General features: G+C 38.4%; 1 protein-coding gene across 1 annotated transcript in view; it reads left to right on the forward strand.

Moving 5' to 3' along the window:
• The first annotated feature begins 1,996 nt into the window (after positions 1-1,996).
• TNFSF4 (TNF superfamily member 4) overlaps positions 1,997-20,894 on the forward strand; it is a 124,008-nt gene continuing 105,110 nt past the window's right edge. The window contains exons 1-4 of the mRNA XM_072946104.1: positions 1,997-2,142; positions 2,404-2,603; positions 10,218-10,302; positions 13,817-14,004. Of these exons, the coding sequence (XP_072802205.1) occupies positions 13,940-14,004 (65 nt within the window). The 5' untranslated portion in view covers positions 1,997-2,142; positions 2,404-2,603; positions 10,218-10,302; positions 13,817-13,939. The remainder of the gene's footprint in view (positions 2,143-2,403; positions 2,604-10,217; positions 10,303-13,816; positions 14,005-20,894) is intronic.

Genomic DNA, 20,894 nt, shown 5'->3' on the forward strand with positions numbered 1-20,894 from the left:
AAGATTTTAATCATATTCTGGCAAGGGGCCTGTGCTACACACATTTGGTAAATATCTGCTGCTGAATAGATATAAACCTCGACTGTTTGCTTTTAAGTGGGCCCTGTGTGCCCCGTGTGGCTACAAAGGAAGGCCTCTGTTCTGTTTTCCAGGCTGTGTAGCACTAACAGACATGGGCTTTCTCTGCTATAAAGCTGGGGAATGGAGAAAAAGGAAGAGGGAAGAGAAAGAAGGTCTACCCATCTACTTTACCACTTTCTCTCCTCCCCACTCAACAGTCCTCTTTGCCACACTCAGGACAGGCTGGGGAGGGAGACCTCTATACAGACGAAAGCTTTCTCCTGTGTCTGCTTCCTCATTTGTTAGTGGAAGAATATAGACTTCTTGAACTCTGCCCCATATCTCACCCCATTTTTCCCCTTGAGGACCTACCTGCTCTGGGGATCTGGTGAGGGCTATAGGCCTCTGAAAGCAAGCCTCCTCCCCCATGAAATTATCTAACCTTTTTTTGAAGGTTCAGTCTCACCATTTCAAGTGGGCCACCTCAGTGCTGCTTAGTCTGCATGTTGTTGCTGCTCTACCCTTTCTCCTTCCCCACTGCATTAGGCAAGGTACTCACAGAAACAGAACCGACAGGGGATTATGTGTGTGTGTGTGTGTGTGTGTGTGTGTGTGTGTGTGTGTATAATTTTTAAAAAGCTTATTCATTTATTTATTTAGTCTAAGGATGGGCTCACATGATTATGGAGACTGAGAAGTCCCAAGATCTGCAGTTGGCAAGCTAGAGAGCCAGGAGAACCAATGCTCTAGTTCCAGTCCGAAGCCAGCAGGCTTAGGACCTGGAAAGAGTGGATATTTCAGTCTAAAGCGGGGAAAACCTACATCCCAACTCAAAGGCAGTCAGGCAGAGGGAATTTCCTCTTATTTGTGAGAGGGTCAGCCTTTTGATTCTGTTCAGATCTTCAACTGATGGCATGGGGCCCACTCACACTATGGAGGGCAATCTGTTTTACTCAGTCTACCAATTCAAATGTTCATCTCATCCAAGAACACCCTCATAGAAACACCCAAAATAATGTTTGACCAGCTGTCTGGGCACCCTATGGCCCATTCAAGCATTCAAGTTGACACACAGAATTAACCATCACGCTGCCCCACGCCATCCTACTTTGTTACCCCTTGTATCCTGAAGACCTTTCTATTCCTTCTAGTCCATGGCCATATCCTACCCTCTCTATTACATCATGTGTAAGTTTGAAAGGACAGAACTGTCTGGGATTCTTTACTGGTTATTTGTGTCATCTCATCTACTATATTCTCTACGTATAGATGGTGATAGAAGGGATTTCACTTGCCAAACGAGATATATAAATCTATTATATTATCTGTATCCTTCTTAATGGCAAGCAAGTGGATGCTCAGTAAATACTGTTTAGTACCATATATTCCGTCCAATTGGAAAGCATGTTTTCTGAACACGTGGCTTCCCAGGAAAGCAGCTAGGGAAGGTGAGTGTTAGGAAACTTGCGACTGACAAGGGACTCTTGGTCCTACCCTCAGCCCTGTGCAGGCCCTCACCCTGGGGCTCTGGGCTAGGGCAGAAAGGGAAGGATGGCTTTGCCTCTTCACTCTTGCAGGGTAAGAAGAGCTGGATCTGAGAAGGTCTATTTCAGGGTTATAGTCATCCTGGCACACCTAAGAGATTCTTGGGTCCAAGGCGTTGGTTGGGGAAGCTGAGGGTAGCTGGCATTTGTCTAGAGCAGAGCACCATTGGTATTCAGGGTGGATAATCCTTTGATTTTCAGGGACTGTCCTGTACACTGTAGGATACTTAACATTGTACCTGGTGTCAACCTGCTAGATGCCAAATAGCACCTGCACCTCTAGTTGTGACAATCCAAAAATGTCTCCAGATATTGGCAAATGTCCCCTGGGGAGAAAAGCATTTGAGAACCACTAACCTTGGTCTTCATTCTTTACAGAGGAATTGCACTTGTGTTATCACAACTAAGAGTCACTGTAACTCTGCGAATCAGGAAAAAACCTGTTCTTTTCTCTGTTTTACACAGCTGGTCAAGTGGCAGGCAAAGAAATAGAGCTCACATCCGACTTAAACTTTACAGCTCTTTCTCCACAGTCAAGGTGAGAAAGACCCCTCAGGATGGCTGATTAAAAGAGATAGTAACCTGACCCCACAATGGTGGAGATTTCAGTTTTGAATTGAAGAATAAAATTCGTGTTAAGTTACAAGTTTTGATAAGGGAATACTATTTAACTAACCACTTTGCTATTTGCAGATGTTGCTTCTTAATTTTATTTTGATGACCTTTCACCTCACCCTTTGAAAGGGAAGAAGTTTAGATTTCCTTTCTTAAGTGGCCAATTTTATATTTTTACCTCTAGGGTTTCCAAACCTTTCAAACTTTTCGAGAGGACGAGGAAGGTCCTAATAAAATTTGTTCACTTCCTCTTGGAATTGCGTCATTATGATAACAGTGTGTATCCAGTGGTGTTTTTCAAGAAAACCAAAATACAATAGTGGTCTCAAAAACAGAAGTTTGCAGAAATTGTTAAGACAAGATCAGAAAACTGGAAGTACTGAGGTAAGTGTCCAAAAGGCACAAAACTTCTGAGACTATAAATAATTATTTTACTTTTAGTGTTTTGAAAAGAGTTATTTTAAATTGATGTCTAAAGAACTAAAATTTGCTAAGTAGAGGTAGAATAGACTTGAGATTTTAATTAAATTAAAACACATTTATTCCTGTCAAGACATATTTCTTCACCTTTGAAATACAATTCAACTATGCTGAGGAGTCAGACTTTAAATTCAGCACATGGTAATTAATGGTCCTTATTTATACTAAATGAGGGCTTACTTTGTGCTGCTGCTGTCCCAGAAGCATCGGTCTGGGGAGGCACATGTTGAAGCACAGGGCATGGCTTAGAGAGTTATTAAGACCTGCCTTTTCCACAGGTTTAAAAATGCTGTGGCCTTTTGTGGCATTTGGCTTTATGTAAATTATGTAGCCTCTTTGAACCTCAGCTTCCTCATTTGTAAAATACAGTAACAATGTCAATCTTATGTTGTGAAGACTAAATGAAAAAAAATGATAGGAAAGCCTAATTAATATTGAATTAGTATTTAATACTAATAATATATTGATAACATCAGTTGCAATTATTTATTACTAACGTATTATTGATTTTTAGTCTTAACAGTAAGTAAAATGAAAATTATGTGAAAAAATAAACATCAGCTTAAATTAATATTACTATTAATAATTATTTTTGAGTATGCTGAGTTGGTTTTGAATAACTATGAACATTCCTGATCAACAAGGTGGGTTGGTATTTAAGGGTTCTCACATTTTTCTTCAAATTGGGTGCATTTATTTTTTTATCTTTTCATTTTTCCGATTTTATTTTTGAAAGCACTAGTGTTACTCTCCTATGGCTTAGACAATCATGGACAGAAACCTATCAGTAGATATGAAACAAAAGTCATTGGAGAAATGGTGACTAGAACGAGCGTGTCACTGATTACATTTATTTTGAAAAAGATTTCTGGATTGCAGGTGATGGGGGCATTTTAAAAAATTAATTAATTATTTTAATTTAGATTCATTGTTAGTGAGGTAACATTGGTTTGTAACATTATATGTTTCATGTGTACAACATTATACTTCTACTTCTGTATACAGTAGAGGTGCTCACTGCCCAAAATTTAGTTTCTGTCTATCACCATACAGTTGACCCTCTTTACCCATTTCACCATCCCCATCCTCCCTTTCCCTCTGGTCACAGCTACTCTGTTCTCTGTTTTTACGGTGTTTGCTTTTGTTTAGTTTGGTTTGTCCACTTAGTTCTATTATTTTTATTTGTTTTTTATATTCCACATATGAGTGAAATCATATATCTTTCTCCATCTGATTTATTTCACTCAGCATAGTACTCTCAAGGTCCATCCATGTTGTTGCAAATGGCAAGATTTCATCTTTTTATGGCTGAGTAGTATTCCATGGTGTGTGTGTGTGTGTGTGTGTGTGTGTGTATCTATCTATCTCTATATATTTATATACCACTTCCTTATCTGTTCATCCATTGATGGGTGTTTAGGTTATTTCCATATCTTGGCTATCATACATAACACTGCGATGAACATAGGGGTTCATGACTCTCTTTGAATTGGTATTTTCATATTCTTGAATACACATCCAGAAGTGTGATAGCTGGATCACATGATGGTTATATTCTTAATTTTTTGAGGGATCTCCATACTGTTCCCCATAGTGACTGCACCAGTTTACATTCCCACCAACAGTGTATGAGGGTTCCCTTTTTCCACATCATGATCAGCACTTGGTTTTTCATGTCTTTTTGAAAATAGCCATTCTAGCAGGTATGAGGTGTTATTGTGGTTTTGATTTGCATTTCCCTGGTAATTAGTGATACTGAGTATCTTTTCATGTGCTTGTTGGCCATCTGTATGTCTTCTTTGAACAATGCCTATGGAAGTCACTCATTTTTTAATTGGATTGTTAGTTTTTTTGTTGCTGAGTTATACGAGTTATTTAAGCATTTTGGATATTAATTCCTTACCAGATATATAATTTATAAATATCTTGTTCCATTTGGTACTTTATCTTTTTGTTTGTTGATGGTTTCCTTTGCTATGCAGTCCATTTGTTTAATTTTGCTTTTGCTTCCCTTGCCTGAGGAGACACATTTAGAAAGATACTGCTGAGACTGACTGCAAAGAGCATGCTGCCTATGTTTTCCTCTAGAAGTTTTTATGGCTTCGGTCTTATATTCAAGTCTTCTATCCATTTTGAGTTGATTTTTGTTGGGTGTGAGGGTGATCTGCTTTCGTTCTTCTTTTGCATGTGGCTGTCCAGTTTTCCCAAAATCACTTAATAAAGAGAGACTATCCTTTTTCCACTGTATGTTCTTTGCTCTGTTGAATGATGGCATTTTTGAGGAAGTGCAGAACTAAATTCTAAGTGTGGAATAGCTCAGTGAAATGATTCTACTTTATAACATTCTCCTTCCCTCCTTCTTTCCTTCCTTTCTTGTCAAGACTCAAGTGTATCATTGTCAAAATACATGTTTTTCTTTTGAAATTTTTTAGTAGTACAAAAAATGCCATTTATAGATAATAGAACTTGCCTTCTGGAAGACCCAGGTACCCTCTGCCCCTTCCCCCTATATTTGCTGAATGTCTGATCATTGCACAGGTGCTGATGATTACCTGGTCTTATGGGGCTCTCCCACCTTCAGCAGCTCCTATAATTTGAGAACAACAAGGATCTCCACGGGCAAATCACAATACCGTTTCCCTTCCTGCTTGTCAGTTTCCCACAGTAGGAATTGGAGTTCAATTCATTCTTCTTCCTAACAAAACCACAGAACAAATGATTTGCTATGCAAAAACTCCAGCCAGTATGTTTTTCCCAAACGCTTCATTCTGCTCAACCACTCCTTCTTCTCTTGTCAGCCACTTTCCAAATCTCGTCAGTGATGGTTCATATTTCACCATCTGTACGCTACCTCCACCCTCAGTCAACACATGATCTTGCCTCCTACACACCAAGACAACAGTGGCTATTAACCAAAAACTCCAACTTCCCTTTCCTTCATGGCCTAATGTCTATAATGTGACACTGAACAGTAACCAGGAAATCCACAGTTCTGCAGGAGAAGAAGCCCATGTGTTGGTCGAAGGGAAGAGCCCAGCTGAGAATTCTGGAAGTGATCCTTTAGTGGTCGTGAAGGCTCAAAACATTATCTGGGAGAAAGAGGGAAAGTTGGTCACTACCACCAAGTGAAATGAAATGCTTCCTTCCCTTTAACAAAGCCAGCACTCAGCAAGTGTCCAAGGAAGGAGGTGCCTCAGTGCTGTAGGTACAATACCGCAGCACCGCACTGAGAGATCCCAGAGGGAATCGGGTCAAATTAGAGTTGTGGCATTTCTTAAAATTTCTTACATCCTTGCCTTTGTATTTCCTGTTTTCTAGCCTTTGATTCATTCATTTGCCCACTATTGACTGAGATTTATTCCCCATGATTTTAAGAGTCAAAAATCCCTGTTTTCATGCAGCTTACATTCTTCAGGGAGTAAACGAAATAAATAAATCAATGCCTGCTACGACAGAAGGTGGTATTTTCTAGGCAATAAAAGGAGGATGGGGAGTCCTGTGGGGTTGTGGGAGTGATGGAATTACAAACAGGATAGTTAAGGAGGACCTGTCTGATCATATGAGTAAGTCCTGAAAGAAATGAGGGTGTTAGCCATGCAGATATCTGTGAGAAGACCCTTAGAAGCAGAGGGAAAAGCAAGTGCAAAGACCTTAAGTCAAGAATCAGCCTGATTCCTTCAAGGAACAACAACGAGCCACGTCACGGAAGTTTTCTCAGCCACTGTGATTAGTTTGGCTTTTGTTGGGAGTAAGGAGGGAAGTCACTGGATAATTCTGATAAGAGTCACGGCAGGTAAATATGTAGAAATATGCAGTATGCCAGACATTGAGAACTGTCATGAAGAAAAATAGAAAGAAGGGGAAAAATGGTGATGCACAAAAGAAAAAGAGAGAGAACCCAAATAAATAAAATTAGACATAAAAGAGGTGAAATTACAACCAACAAAATCCCAGAAATACAGAAAATCTTAAGAGAATACTAAGCACACGTATACAACAACAAATTGGACAACCTAGGAGAAATGGATAAATTCCTAGAAACTTATCAGAAAAAGTTATGTTATGTCCTGGTGTGAGTCTGTTTGGGACACTGTGTGCTTCCTGTACCTGGATATCTGTTTCCCTGTTCAGGTTTGTGAAGTTTTTAGCCATAATTTTACTGCATATATTTTGAGCCCCCTTCTTTCTCTCTTCTTCTTCTGGGACCTTGTAATGTGAATGTTGGTGTGCTTGATGTTATCCCAAATATCCCTTAAAATGTTTAAATTTTTTAAAATCTTTTTCTTTTTGCTGTCCTGATTGGATGTTTTCCATTATTCTGTCTTCCAGATCACCTACTCATTCTTCTTTGTCACCTAGTCTGTTGTTCGTTTCTTCTAGTATGTTTTTAATTTTTAGTTATTGTATTCTTAACCTCTGACTGGTTCTTTTTTTTATTTTCTAGTTCCTTATAAAGTTCTCACTATGTTATGTTCATATATTCCTTTCCCTAATTTAGTTAGCATTCTTATTACTAATGTTTTGAATTCTTTATCTGGTAAATTATTTATTTCTGTTTCATTAGTTGTTTTTTCAGGTTTTTTTTTCTTCTCTCTCATTTGAGACAAATTCTCTTGTTTCTTCACTTTGCTTATCTTTCTCTGTCTCTATGAAATTAGGTAAAACAATGACCTGTGATGGTCTTGAAATGGTGTCTTTATGTTGGAATGTCCATGTACAGTCTGCATGGGTCCAGAGGCTTTGGTGGGAAAGCTAGATTTGATGTGAACACAAGTAACCTCTTTCCTTAGGATGAGCTGGCAGATAACCTCTTGATAAGGAGATGTGACTGGAGAAGAAGAGGCTAGGTCTAGAGTCAGATGTCGGGCAGGGATTCCCCTCTGTTCAGTGGTTGTTACCACCCTATTTGGGTGAGGTCCCACGTTGCTGGAACAGAAGGCTGAAGGTTGGGTCCAAGCTGGCTTAGTTCCCTTTAAATATGTGTTCTTCCCCTTTCCAGCACCAGCATCCTCTGCCCCAGAAGGGAGCAGTGCTGGAGCAAGAGGGGCTGGTATGTGTATCTGGTGAGGTTTGAGGCATGAGGTGTAGTGGTCTGGTCAACCTCTGATGGGATGCCTGTGTAATCACCAGTAATGGATGCTCCCCTCTCTGTTCAGATGCTGCATAGCATTTGAGCTGCCACAAGGCGGTCTCTGCTTTTGGTAGCAGAGAAAACTGTGTAGTAACCACATGAAAAGACAGATGAATATGATAGGGATAATGTTGAGCACAAGAAGCCAGGAACAAAAATGTACATACTGTAAGGTTCCATTTATATTAAGCTCAATAAAGGCAAAATTAATCAATGGTGATAGAAGTCAGAATAGTGATTACCTTTGGGGGAATATTGACTGGGAGGGAGCCATCTGAAGTGGTGCCTTTATTCTGTGTCATGATCTTTTGGTGAGTACTCATGCTGAGTTACGCAGTTAAAATTTGTGCTCTTTATGCTATGTACCTTAATGAATAAGAACAAAGAAAATTCAAGTAAAAGTAATGCTTAACTTTATAAAAACAAAACAAAACAAAACAAAAAAAAGAAAGCACTATATAAATGTTTTAAGACACAGACTATTTCCAGGCAGTCTATATATTTGTTCATAACTACTGTGGTCTGAATTGAATGTTTGTGTCCCCCCAAAATTCATATGTTGAAAACCTAATGCCCAAGGTGATAGTATTAGGAGACAGGCCTTTGGGGTGATTAGATCATGAGGGAAGAGCCTTCATAAATGGGGTTACTGCCTTCTAAAGGAGGCCCCGGAGAGCAAGCTTGCCCCTTTCACCATGTGATGATGCAAAGAGACGCCTGCCGTCTGGAAGTGGACCCTTACCTGACCATGCTGGCACCTGGTCTTCGGTGGCTAGTTTCTAGCACTATAAGCAATACATTTGTGTTGTTTATAAGCTGGCAGTCTATGGTATTTTGATATAGCAGACCAAAGGAACTAAGATGAAAACTATACCTGGAGAGTCCCATTAACTTTGTATTTTATAAAAATGAAAGAGGATTTGTTAGAAAACATTGGATTCACAATTTGAAGTTTAAAAATTACGTATATTTAGTAGTACCTTAATAAGTAAATGTAACAATAATAAAGATTGTTCATGAAATTTGATACACACTCCTGGCTTTCTCTCTCTGAATGTCTGGGAGGAACTGTCTTCAGTGCGGTTAGGGAAATAATCTCCAGCCTGGTCCGATCTCATATGTAGTCCTTTTTCCTTTTCTTGCCTGATTTGGAGTCTGTGGGTTCTGTTTTCCCGTCATATTTTAACTGTTTCCTACCGTGGATGTTGGGGATGTCTGATTCCTTGCTTTCCAGCCTTATTGCCTTTCTCTGTTCATACATGTTACTCCTCCAACAAGCCCTGTAAATTGCGGCTGATTCCTTCACATGTCAACCTGGAAATTGGTGTCTGTTGCTGCTTCTCCAGTCTTCCCAAACTGTGTTTCCTGAATTCATTTGTTCACTTAACAAAGTCAGTGTGTTTGTACCTTGTGGACAGGGCTTTTTAAAGATTTTGGAGGTCTTATGTTATTTCATATTTACTAAAATGTCTTCATAACCCATATAAACTTTTTTCTTGGCTATAAAATTTTTGAAAGGATTTTTTTTTTTTGCTTTTTAAAAAACGTAGCTGCAAATAATTCCCTTAAAATACTACTAGCTACAATTTCTTGCCAATATTGGAAAGTGATAAAATGTGACTTAAATTGTAACTTAAATCAGTTTTCAAGTATAATGATGTTGTATCAACACTAAATTTAATAATTACTAAAATAATCTCTTAATTAACTGATAATTAATCATTAATTTAATAATCAATGCTATAGTTTTTAGACTTTAACATTTGCCAGTTTTACTTTCTCAATATTTATTTTTTGGAGCCAGTAAAAATATTTTAGCTCTCAAAAATCTTCATAATTCCTGGAAAGCCTGAAAGCTTTTTCACTGACTCTGTGATGCTTGTAGTGCATAAAAGAAGCCTGATTGTGTAGTCTTTCTATACAAGTTTTCTTTCTATGTGTTTGTTCTCTTCTATAATTGGTGTCCTCCTAGTTGTGCCAATGGGAAGAGTGTTTCTAAATTTCTTTTGACTGAAAGAATGAAAGCCTACACTGAGCTGAGACACAAATGCCTGTGTTAGGTAAAGCATTAAACATACTCTCACCTTGCCCCCAGCCCTACCTAAGGAACGGGTTAGGGAGTGTGGTTGCACTATTTAACCATTTTGTGATCAGCATCATGTTATGAATATCAATTTTATGATGAATATCATGTCTCAAAAGTGGTTTCATGGACTGGTGCTGGTAATAGCCTGCAAACAGATAAGAATAAGAATTGAGAGTAAATATTTAGAACATTATAAAGTCAATTTGAGAGGGTAATTTTATTCTGTGTAATTAAAAATAAAAAGTTAGTTTTCCTTTTTTGTGTTATTTTGTTTAGTAACTTATTCTTATATTTTTCAAAGGTATTAGATCATGATGGATTGGGGAAAAATGGTCCTCTATCATAGATGGTTTGAGAAACAATGATGTACACTACACTTTAATATAGTAAGTTCTTGGTACGTGTTTGTTTCCACAAATAAAGAAATTAACCATCATGTGGTTTTGGCCATAAGTTACAAATTGCCTTCTAGATCTGGAGTTTTCTCACTTGGAAAAGATCTTTGTTCTGAAACATCTAGTGTAATCTGTGATACTCAAGAACTTCTGAGTACAAAGTATTTTAGGGAAAATTGATACAACCTTGAAAAGCTACTCAGTGATAAAACTGTAAGTTTAAATCTATCTCATTGTATAAAGTCATAAATGCCTTCTTACCCTTGAAAATGTGCCAAAGAATCAGTTTTTGCACCAAAAGTGGACTCCCTTTCATCATGTGCTTCTACAGTTTAGGATATACTTGAAATATATATATATATATATATATATATATATATATATATATATATATATATAAAACATATGTATTTTGCCTTCACCTATGGCTGGAATATGATTTCATGGGGTTTTCTAAATCCCCAGTAGTGTTTTCCTGAAGCAGTAGACTGTGGTTAACCACAAATAGGTGAAGAACTCCCCTGTGATATTTATCTGGTATTCTTTTTGCCTTGAGGACTAGAGTGTTTACCCTCAAAAATGATGAGACTTTTACCCTATAAAAATATGAATGGAATAGTTAATCTATGAAGGTAACTTTTAGGGGGTTGAAATGCCAGATTAATTTAAAAAATCCTTTTGCCATGCATATGATGATACTGAATTTTCAAATATACTAATTGACCTATCTCAGCAAGTACCTAGGCTGGCTAGAGTTTTCATTTATCTAAGTATCCATAGCTTTAAATCACAACTGAAGAGCAGAGAGGAGACTTAACCCGGTATAAAAGGTGGGAAACAAGATTATCAGCTTCCAATGACCTCGCTTCTGATCTCATCCATCACTCTTCCTGAGTTGTCTTCATTATTAGTTACTGTTGACCACTTCCGTCATCTTGGACTCTCTTCCATTTAAGTTTCCATGGTATTGATTCACCCTGCTGCCTGCTTCTCCTCATCATCCCCCCCTACCTTCCATCCTCCTCCCATTTAACTGTGGGCATAGCTCATGCTTGGTGCTCAGCCCTCTCCTCTATTAATACCTCACTTGGGAGAGTGTGGCTTTGACTATTGGGTAAATGTCTCCTTGAAAGGTCAGTGTCTCCAACTCTGATGTCATTCAGCCCTTTCTCCTCTGTGTTTCAGCATTACACCATGATACACGAAAGAACTGCAATGGTCTCAGTAATCAAATATTAAAGAATTCAGCTAATGATTTTCTTCTTTCAACAGTGACTGAGTCTCTGTTTTGTAACCTCCAGGCCCTTTGTAGCATACTGGAAAGAAAGCAGAGATGACAGAGAAAGAAATTGCTCTCAAGGAGCTTAAATTCCAGTAATGCATGTACAGAATGAAATAAGTTCTATAGTAAAAGTATGCACAATAGGTCTGCTGTGGGAACACAAAATAGAAGTTTGCTGTCATCAAATGGGGGACATTGAAGGCTGAGAAAATAGAGGAGGAAATTAGCCCCTCTACTCCTCTTAAGTTCTTGTGATTGGAATAATAATAATATTGACCCAAAACAGATTCACAGGGGAAAAAGAAACAAATTTTAATTCATGCGCACAAAGGTTTCATAGAAATGGGACCAAAGAAGAGGCCAAAGAAGGAAGCTTGCATTTAATTAATTAATTATTGAGAAAGAAACAGTAAATTTGAGAGGAACTGACGGAACAGAGAAACTTGGGTTTGGGTGCTTAATTAGTAAGGAATTTAAGCAACGTTTGGGCAAGTAGTAAGTTAGTACAGAAGTAACAAAGTTTGTTTATACTGCCTTCTTGGTCCCAAATTCCTGTCTCTGGGGATAAGAATGTCTTTCTACCTCCCGGTACAGGAAGGGCAACTTTCACACAGGAGTTATTTCCTGCTTTCAGGGAGATAGGGAGCTTTTACATCAGTTCGTTCTTAAGTAACTTTAATTCAAAATAATCAATATGACATTAAGACAGATTAGGGGGCAGCCCGCCTTGGGCCCCAACAGCATACTTCCTGACTGAAAATTAGCAAGTATTCATTTGGTTCAGTAGGCTGAGAGATGAATCAAAATTAAAAGCTCAAGAAAGGGAAGAATGGCGTGAAACAAAAATTGGTAAGTAGAGAGGCCAATAAGTTTTAGAGTTGTTACTGAAATTATAATGCAATAAAATGTAAACAGTATTTCTTAGACAATATGCTACATAAGGTGAGAAGAAATCGAATAATTTGCATCAGAAACTCAGTCAAAATTTATGAGATAGGCAGAGGGGAGGCTTTTATATTCCACAGAGAGAAATCATTATTGATTTTAATGCATGTAGTTTAAAACAAAACTGAGTTGCCTTATTAAACTGAAGAGTATGAAAAGGTTTAACTTGTGTTTGTAATGAAGTCTTTATTAATTTTGAATCTTCCTATAAAATGCTAAATATCTGAAATATCTATATTAAAAAAATCACATAAAAACTGGAAAGCAAATGATAAACCAGCAGAAAAAATAAGCTGTATTATGGGCAATGAATGGGTATCTTTCATGTATCAAGATCTCTTATGTAGAAGGGACCATTTTCTCGTCTTCCTGGAATCCCTACATACGCCAGTAAAATAGAGTTTTCAACTATGTATTAGAAAAAGGAAGGGAATTTCCACCCAACATTATGTTCTTCTCAAACCTTCAGTAAGATTGAGAGAAAGAATTAGGCACGCAGGGCTGCCACCTGCACTGGGCTGCCCATCTGTGCCGGTGGTGAGTAGGGGGCTGAAACTCAGTTGAACTTTCAGGCCTCGTGCCTTGGAAGAGAGCTAGGTTTACCTGGAGGAAGGACTAATCCCCACAAAGACGTTGTGGAATCTAAGCCTTGTGCCAGAGGGTCTGGATCCACCTAGAGTGTCTCTATCTACAAAGTTGCCATTTGTGCTATTCTGGGGCGCATGAACATGTGTATTTTAGCCTCTCCTGAGTTCTTTTCTCTTTTAGATCTGCCTACCCCTCAACCAGGGTATACTAGTCTCCTTCTCTCTACTTGACAAGCTTAATGAAGGAGACATTGTCTCCTGAATTAAGAGACCTATGGTTTATGCACATATTAGGGGGAGGGACTAGTGTTATATCTGATTAATTCAGGAGCAAAGTATTAAGAAGTGTTAGCATTTGGCCTCTGCATTCCTCAAAATATCTTTGTCAGTAAGAAAACTGATAGTTCGTTCTGATTTCTATATTCTGAGTCTTTGTCTGCTGTTTCCTCATGATTATATTTAGGTTTTGTATTCCTGGCAGGCATACTACATTAGTGATGTTTTATCCTTCTTAGTACATCAACGGGAACATAAAGGACCAGGCATAAAGTAGATAGTCACTATATCTCACCCTACTGTTACATTTTTTTTGCTGTGAGCAATTCTCAGCATTTTTGAGGAAAAAGTAGAGAATGAATTGATTTAACAAAACTTTTTTTTAAAGCATTTTATGTGTGTTTTTGCCTTAAAGTTGATGATGAAACCAGAAACAGAAGTGAAGTTGCCTAAGACTGACCATTCCAAGAAGCAATTAATGAGATGATGTTCTTAGACCCAGTGATGATGCTTCTTGAGAACCCCTGGAGAGGTTTTCATGTGTTCCTGGACGTTGGAGGGATGCAGGGACTGGCATCTGACTCATACCTACCAAGTCCAAAGGTGAGAGTAGGTGGCCTGAGCTCTGTTGCCTTGGAGCACAGTGAGGGAAAAGGGCTCTTTTGGAATCCACCACCACTTCTAGTCTCCGGTGTGAGACGAAGGATGTTTGAATTTCCCATGAACCCATGAGGTACCGCCCCTACCCCGTGCTCCAAGTGGGGAATTGTATTGGGTTGTTTTGAGTGGGACTCCACACAAGAGGACTAAATCCAATGGAGGGGTGGGCCATACAACACCAGTGGCTAAAGGGGAAGTTGTAAGTGGCCAGCTGGAGGAGGCATAGTGTACGTCAGAGGAACTGTAGGCGAGAGATCCCCCATGATGGAAGTTGTCTCTGAGGAAGCCACAAAACCACTTTGAGAAAGAAAGAATTGACATTTAGAACATCCCTCACAGAGAAGATACCTATAGCAGAGGACAACTGTACTGTGAAATAATATTTTATTTACTTGCGGTTCTTTTCACTCACCTCAGTCCAATCCCCGAAAGGTTCCAAAGCATTGGCTAGGGAGTCAAGGAGAAGGTAGAGGAAGAACTGGAGATGACCCTGACTATCCCCATCTTCTTTCATTAGAGGCTCCCAAGCCTGAAGTAGGCCAGGGCTCAGAGAAGGGAGAAGTTTTAAGTTTGATGAGAATAGGATTTTGATTACCATACACCACTAGATTTTTTAATACTGAGAAGAAGAGATTATTAAATTTCACTGAGCTTAAGATGCTGTTGATTATAAGATGTTCCATTATTTTGTATAACACTAAGAAAGGGGAGAAAACCTTTCAAGTTATGATTATAAGATGATACTGAGATTCAGAGATGAGATATTAAAATGGAGAAATATATTCATTTTAGAGTAGATGAAATATAGTAACATTTTATCATCTGAGAATAATAGGAAAAGCTATGAGATCTGATTGAGATTTCATTGAAGGGAGGGTAAATGAATGAATTATGGAACATTTAAAGGGGAGCAGTGGTGATAAAAAGTAAAAGTTCTTCTTTCCTGTACCCTACGGTGTCCAACTTGTACAATAAACTGGTTAAATAATCTAACTTCTCAGTTTAATTTCAAGCAAACACACTCACATGAGCTAAACCTACCTTTGACAAAAGCCTGAAGAGAAAAGGAGGTCCAAGCACTCAAAGGCTCATTTTAAGGTTCACTTTCTGCAACTTACATATGTCTTATCCTGCCCAGAGACAGCAGAACACACTCCCTGAGTGCTAATGTAGATGCCAGATTTTCTTGGTTGGAATTAAAAATTGAGAACTATGAAAATAATGAAATACTCGGGATGTTTTCATAATTCATGAGGACTAATAGGGAAAGAATTAGATCTCATGCTCTCATTAACACATTTGATACCCATGGGGAGGTTGACAGTATAACTGAAATATCAGCTGGCCCCCCCTGCCTCTCAGACATCTAGATACACTACACTGAATCCTCCCAATTCTATGGACTGTGGAAGTCTGAAGAACTCTCTTTTGCTTTTGTGAATTCCTGGAGAATCATGTCTCACAGTTCCCTAAGCCTCTGGCTCTTATGTGCATCAGCCTGGATTCAAAACTAGATTCCTGGGGTGGTTTTAAAATATGTCCCCAAATTCTTTGACATTCCTCTCTTCAGGAGATGGCAGCCTAATTCAGTCCCATTGAGTGTGGGATGGACTGAGTGACTTCTAGTGAAATGGATAAGGTGGACGTGGCACTGTGTGACTTCTGAGATTAGGTGATGAAGCACGTGGCTTTCTTGCTGCCCTGTCTCTTGGACTGCTTGCTCTGGAGGAAGCTAGCTTCCAGGCCATGAGGACACTCAAGCAGCCCTCTAGAGGGAGAGATTCATGTGGTGAGAAACTGAGGCTTCCAGCCACAGCCATGTAATTAAACCATCTTGGAAATGGAGGTTGCTTTCTTTGGCAATGTATTGAGTGCAAGGGACATTTTAGAAGGAGAGGCCAGAGTCTGTATTTATACTGTTGATGAAGAAGAAATTTTCTTCCACTCTTCTAGGTTCTTCTGGCTGGTCTAAGAATTAAATTGACATGAGACAGCTTAATCGGAGAAAATCACACAAAAGTTTAAAAACATGTTTACATGGGAGCAACCCAGAAAAACTGAGTAACTTGCCAAAATGGCCAAATCCCTCACCTTAAATATCTTCAGCTAAAGACAAAAGATGATATTGGGGGTACTGGTTTGGGATTTCAAAGGAGAGGAAGGCAATTGACATGGAAATGAAAAAGCAAATGTTTGGTAGCAGATGTTTGCTGGGCCAGGCAGAGACAATAGGACACAAAGAGGGATTTTAACAAACAGACTTTGCTAGCTCATCCCTGTTTACAAATCTAGTTCATACTATTGTTATATATGGTGATAGCTCCCATCCTGGAGCAAATCCTTTATCTACCTTCTTCGGGCAGTTTGAAGGTAGAAAGTCAAAATTTCTTCCTGAATCCTTTGGGTCTTGATTGTTTTCAGTTTGAAATAATCCACATTCCAGAGAGACATTTTGAGGTGGTACGTTTTGCTCTCCTACAAAACTTCTGTCAGCAGTGATGATATCAACACTCAGAGTCAATTTGCCCCAACAGTACTTAATATCTTAATAAACTAAATAAAGTAATATTTTTAAAAGTAAAGGTTAAGTGTTAATAAGGTATAATACTTAATATTGTTACTGCAAGGGGCTTTCTGCCCAATGCACTTAGAAACCAATACTGTAGCACTGATTTTTAAGAAAAGGGTTTATTGAGAGGTCAACCAGTAAGGAGACAGGAGGCAGGGCTCTCAATCTGTTTCCCCAATCTCGAGTTTGGTCAAATTTTTATGAGTTAGGGGAGGATGGGTTGGTGTGTAGGGCAGGTTTCCATTTGAGAGCTTTGGAACTTGGCCATTCATGGTAAGGTATGGTAAAGGGGGCTTCAGCCCTGGATCTCCCTGGACAATGGACCATTTCCTTTTGAAAGGTTTCCAGCATTCAGGTTCTTATCATGTCCTGGCTCTTTGGTTTCTGGCTGTTAATTGAGATCAAAATTTTCTCTTCTGTGCATGCATTGGTTGTATGATTTAGTTTTATTCTGTTGTCTCTGAAAAACAACTCAGTATGGTTGGGAATGGAATAGGGCTAGTTTGGGCTGGTTTTTTGGTTAGAATACCTTAATAAAGACTTCCTATTCATGGGCAATTGGGTCTCCTTGCCCCTGGGTTTTCCTCATTCTAAACCATTATCTTTAGCCAGTGAGATCTTCCTATATCATTTATCCAATGATGCTATCCCCCAGTTAAAAATTCATTCAGGCCCCATAAATACCCAACGCCTTCAGAATAAAATCTCAACTCCTTTAGTTGATTTATAAGAACTCATTAAGTATGGCCATGATATGAGATTGTGGTCACTTCTCTGGCCATGGGATACTGATTTTGAACCTCATGCAATAAAGATCTTATTTTCTCACAAGTTCTGGGTGAAACAGAAGATACCATAACCTTTACCTGGAGAATTTTTTTTGTTCTAGAAATGAATACTTATTTCATGTCAGTATTTCTTACATACACAGAATTAGTGGACCAAGTGACCAAAGCTTCTGGGAAAGAAAGAAATGACTGTCTTCACACCTATAAAGTAGGAACAGCTAAAACTCTGTGGGTGGTTGAAACTGGACAGGAGAATGAAAAGAAATTGGTGAAGCAATCTATCTGTCTTCTGAAAATATATTATGCATTAAATTCTTAAAGATGAAGAAAAGAATAACTATGGTATGTCCACTGTTGAAAAGAAAAAGGCAGATCTATCTGTTGGCCTGGAACATTGTTCATCATATGGAGTGGAAAAAGTGGTGAGAGAGTAGTATGTAGAGAATGATCACATTTAAGTAAAAGTTGATATAAACAAATATAGTGCAGAAGGCACAGTATCAAGTTGTTCATGATTGTCTCCAGGGCAGGGGCTTATGAGGGGAATTTGTGGGGTACTTCCTGTGTTACTTACTTCTGCATTAAAAAAAAGTGTAGAAACATATCCTTTATGAATTGAAAATATAGTACCATTTTATAAATGTCAAGTATCACAACTAGGAACCTTGACTTCTATCCCTTTGTCTCCTCACAGACTCTCATTCAGATTTCCTTGGAATGATGGAAGGTTTGATGTCAGGGTATAAAGACATCTTAAAATCATATTCCAGAAGTATCCTTCATAACCTCATTAGTGGCTAAAACACTGTATCTGATATTAAATTCTTCCTCACAGCTAATCCTTATGTTACTCCATATACATTTTCCCCCAGAGTGCAGTTAAAAACCTGGGAACAAAGAAAGAGTTGATAATTCTCCTTTTTATTTATTTATTTTTATTTTATTTATTTAATTTATTTTTTATTTATATTATTTATTTATTTATTATTTATTAAAAAAAGAGATTAAGTGATTTTAATTTTCTTTTCCTAGCATATTTCTCTTTTGCCAAATTTCATGCCCTTGATCATTTCTTGAAAGCAACATGGTGAAAATGAAGGGTGTATGGTTTGAAGTCAAAGGACTGGCCTCACAGCTAGTCATCTTCCTTTACCGGTAGGCTACTTGTGGACAAACCACTACCTTAAATCTCTGCATGTCAGCTTCCTCATCTATAAAATGTAATGAGAGTGACTGAGAGGATCACAAGAGATAATGGAAGTGGGAGTGAGGTGAACAACAGCATCTGGCAATGATGCTGCTTGACCCTTCTCTTCTCTTGCCCCCTTCTCTCTTTTCCTTGCTTCTTTTCTTACCAGAGTTAGAACCCTCTAATATTAGTGTCCTCTTCTGTAAAACAGAATGAAAGTAATCCCTCCTTTATGTACTCCAAAGGGTCACTTTTGTAAGACTCAGCTGGGCAAGTGCATGTTAAAGCATGTTGTAAAGGCCAGGGTCCTAATGCTAGCTCTATTTGTATTTTGCCACATGACAGTCCTATGAGAGGGTTTGTCAGAATGGACATCATCTTTCCCATTTTACAGACAAGGACGTGGTTGGAGAGGCTGTGACTTCCACGTGGTCTCACAGCATGAGAGAACCCAGGCTTCTAGACTATTAAAGGCCATTTTTAAAGTTTCTGTAAGTTAAATGATCTCAACTCTTCTAGATTTTCTTCATAAATTTCACACATCAACCTAATCCATAAGGAAAAGCAAATTAATTTTTCAAGTGATTTTCTTCTCTGGAATTTTGCTATTCAGATTGGGTTGAATTATGTGAGCACTGAGTGAGTAATAGTGAGCACTGTGCAGGGAACACAGTGGTAAATGAGAAGTCATGGTCCCTGCCTTTATGGAGTGTTTGTTCTGTGGGGGTTGGGGTGGAGTCAGTGGATAGTAAGCAGAAAAAAAGTCAGTAAGCAAATAAATGAACAAGAGAGTTTGGGGTAGTTATAAGCATTTTTGAATCAAATAAAGTCTAATGACCCAAAGGGGTGACAGTGTGGTGGTGTTGGATGAGGAGGTGTGACCTAGACTAAATGATCAAGAAGGGCTCTGAAAGGAGGTGACCACAGAGCTGAGACTTCAAGAGAGAAGGGACTTTGCCTTCACCATTGCGTCCCCATTCCCAGTGACTCAGCCAGTGCCAGGTAAACAACACGTGTTCAGTAGATACTGGGTGAATGAAATTAATCAGTGAATGAAGGAGCCATTCATACAAAAATCAGGGAGTGTTTAGAAATGCTTTTGCTATAATAGCTCATATTAATAGCTGCTCCTGAGTTTGCTCATATTACATGCCAGGTCCTTATGCTTAATGATTTACATTTATCTAAAAGTGGACTCCTCATAACAGCCCAAACAATTAATTACATTATTATCCCATTTTTTTCAGATAAGGGCTATAATGACATTTGTGGTAAAGGGAATGGAATTTTATACTTTAAAATCTTTGATTTTCTTGTTACTCAAACACTTTAAGATCAACATTTGGTTACATTTTAATTAGTCAAAATGCTGGGAGATGTGATGTTCTGACTTACCTAATTTCCTATCAAAACATATTTTTTAAGTTCTATATAAAAATAATAGTTTGTCTGTCTGCTTCTTTCATATGCTAGTTAAAACTGAATCATAGAAAATCTGAGTTGAAAGCACCTGTAGAATTCAACTTGTCAGATACTGCTGTTTTACACATAATGGGATTTAGCCATCAAGAACTTTTTCAATTTTTTTCTTCAATGACTGAATTTTTGCCGTGATTATTTGTAGTTAGTAAAACTTGTAATAACAAGACTCTGTCATTTGTTAAGCACATGAATCACGTGTTCCAAAAACAGTTTATTTGCTCTTCATAAGAACTGCAATGACACAGACATTAGAATCCCCACCTTACTGATAAAAGTACCTGAGATTCAGGGGCCTACATGATTTGCTCAAGGGCACCTTGACCATAAATGGTAGACCTGAGATTCATAGTCAGAATCTAATACACCATGCTGCTTCTTCCGAAATAGGGTCAATCCATAGAAAAAATTTAGAAATTGATCACAAAAATTAAAGCAGTTTGGATTGAGTATTTACTCATCCTGGGACACTAGAAATTATGTTTATTTTGTTTATTTTGGAGGGTGAGGCAAATTTTTCTCCACCTGGAAGTAAAGGGTAGAAAAAAATTTCCACTTAGTTATATTTGAATTAATGCATGTAGCACCACACATCCAATGATCAACAAAACGCAGCTCATTTGAACAGTAAGACCGTTGGCTTTTGGCAAAGACAGAGAGGGAAACTTGACAGAGACTTGTGGGGAAGTCCCTACCGTAAGAAAACCCCTCCATGACAACGAAGTGCCCCAGGGACCTTTGAGTTCTCTAAGGTCTGATAAAGTGCAATCTTTACACCAGTGGCAGATACTATCTTTCATGCTTCTCT

The sequence above is a fragment of the Vicugna pacos genome, chromosome 21, assembly GCF_048564905.1.
Source record: "Vicugna pacos chromosome 21, VicPac4, whole genome shotgun sequence".
Lineage (NCBI taxonomy): Eukaryota > Metazoa > Chordata > Mammalia > Artiodactyla > Camelidae > Vicugna > Vicugna pacos.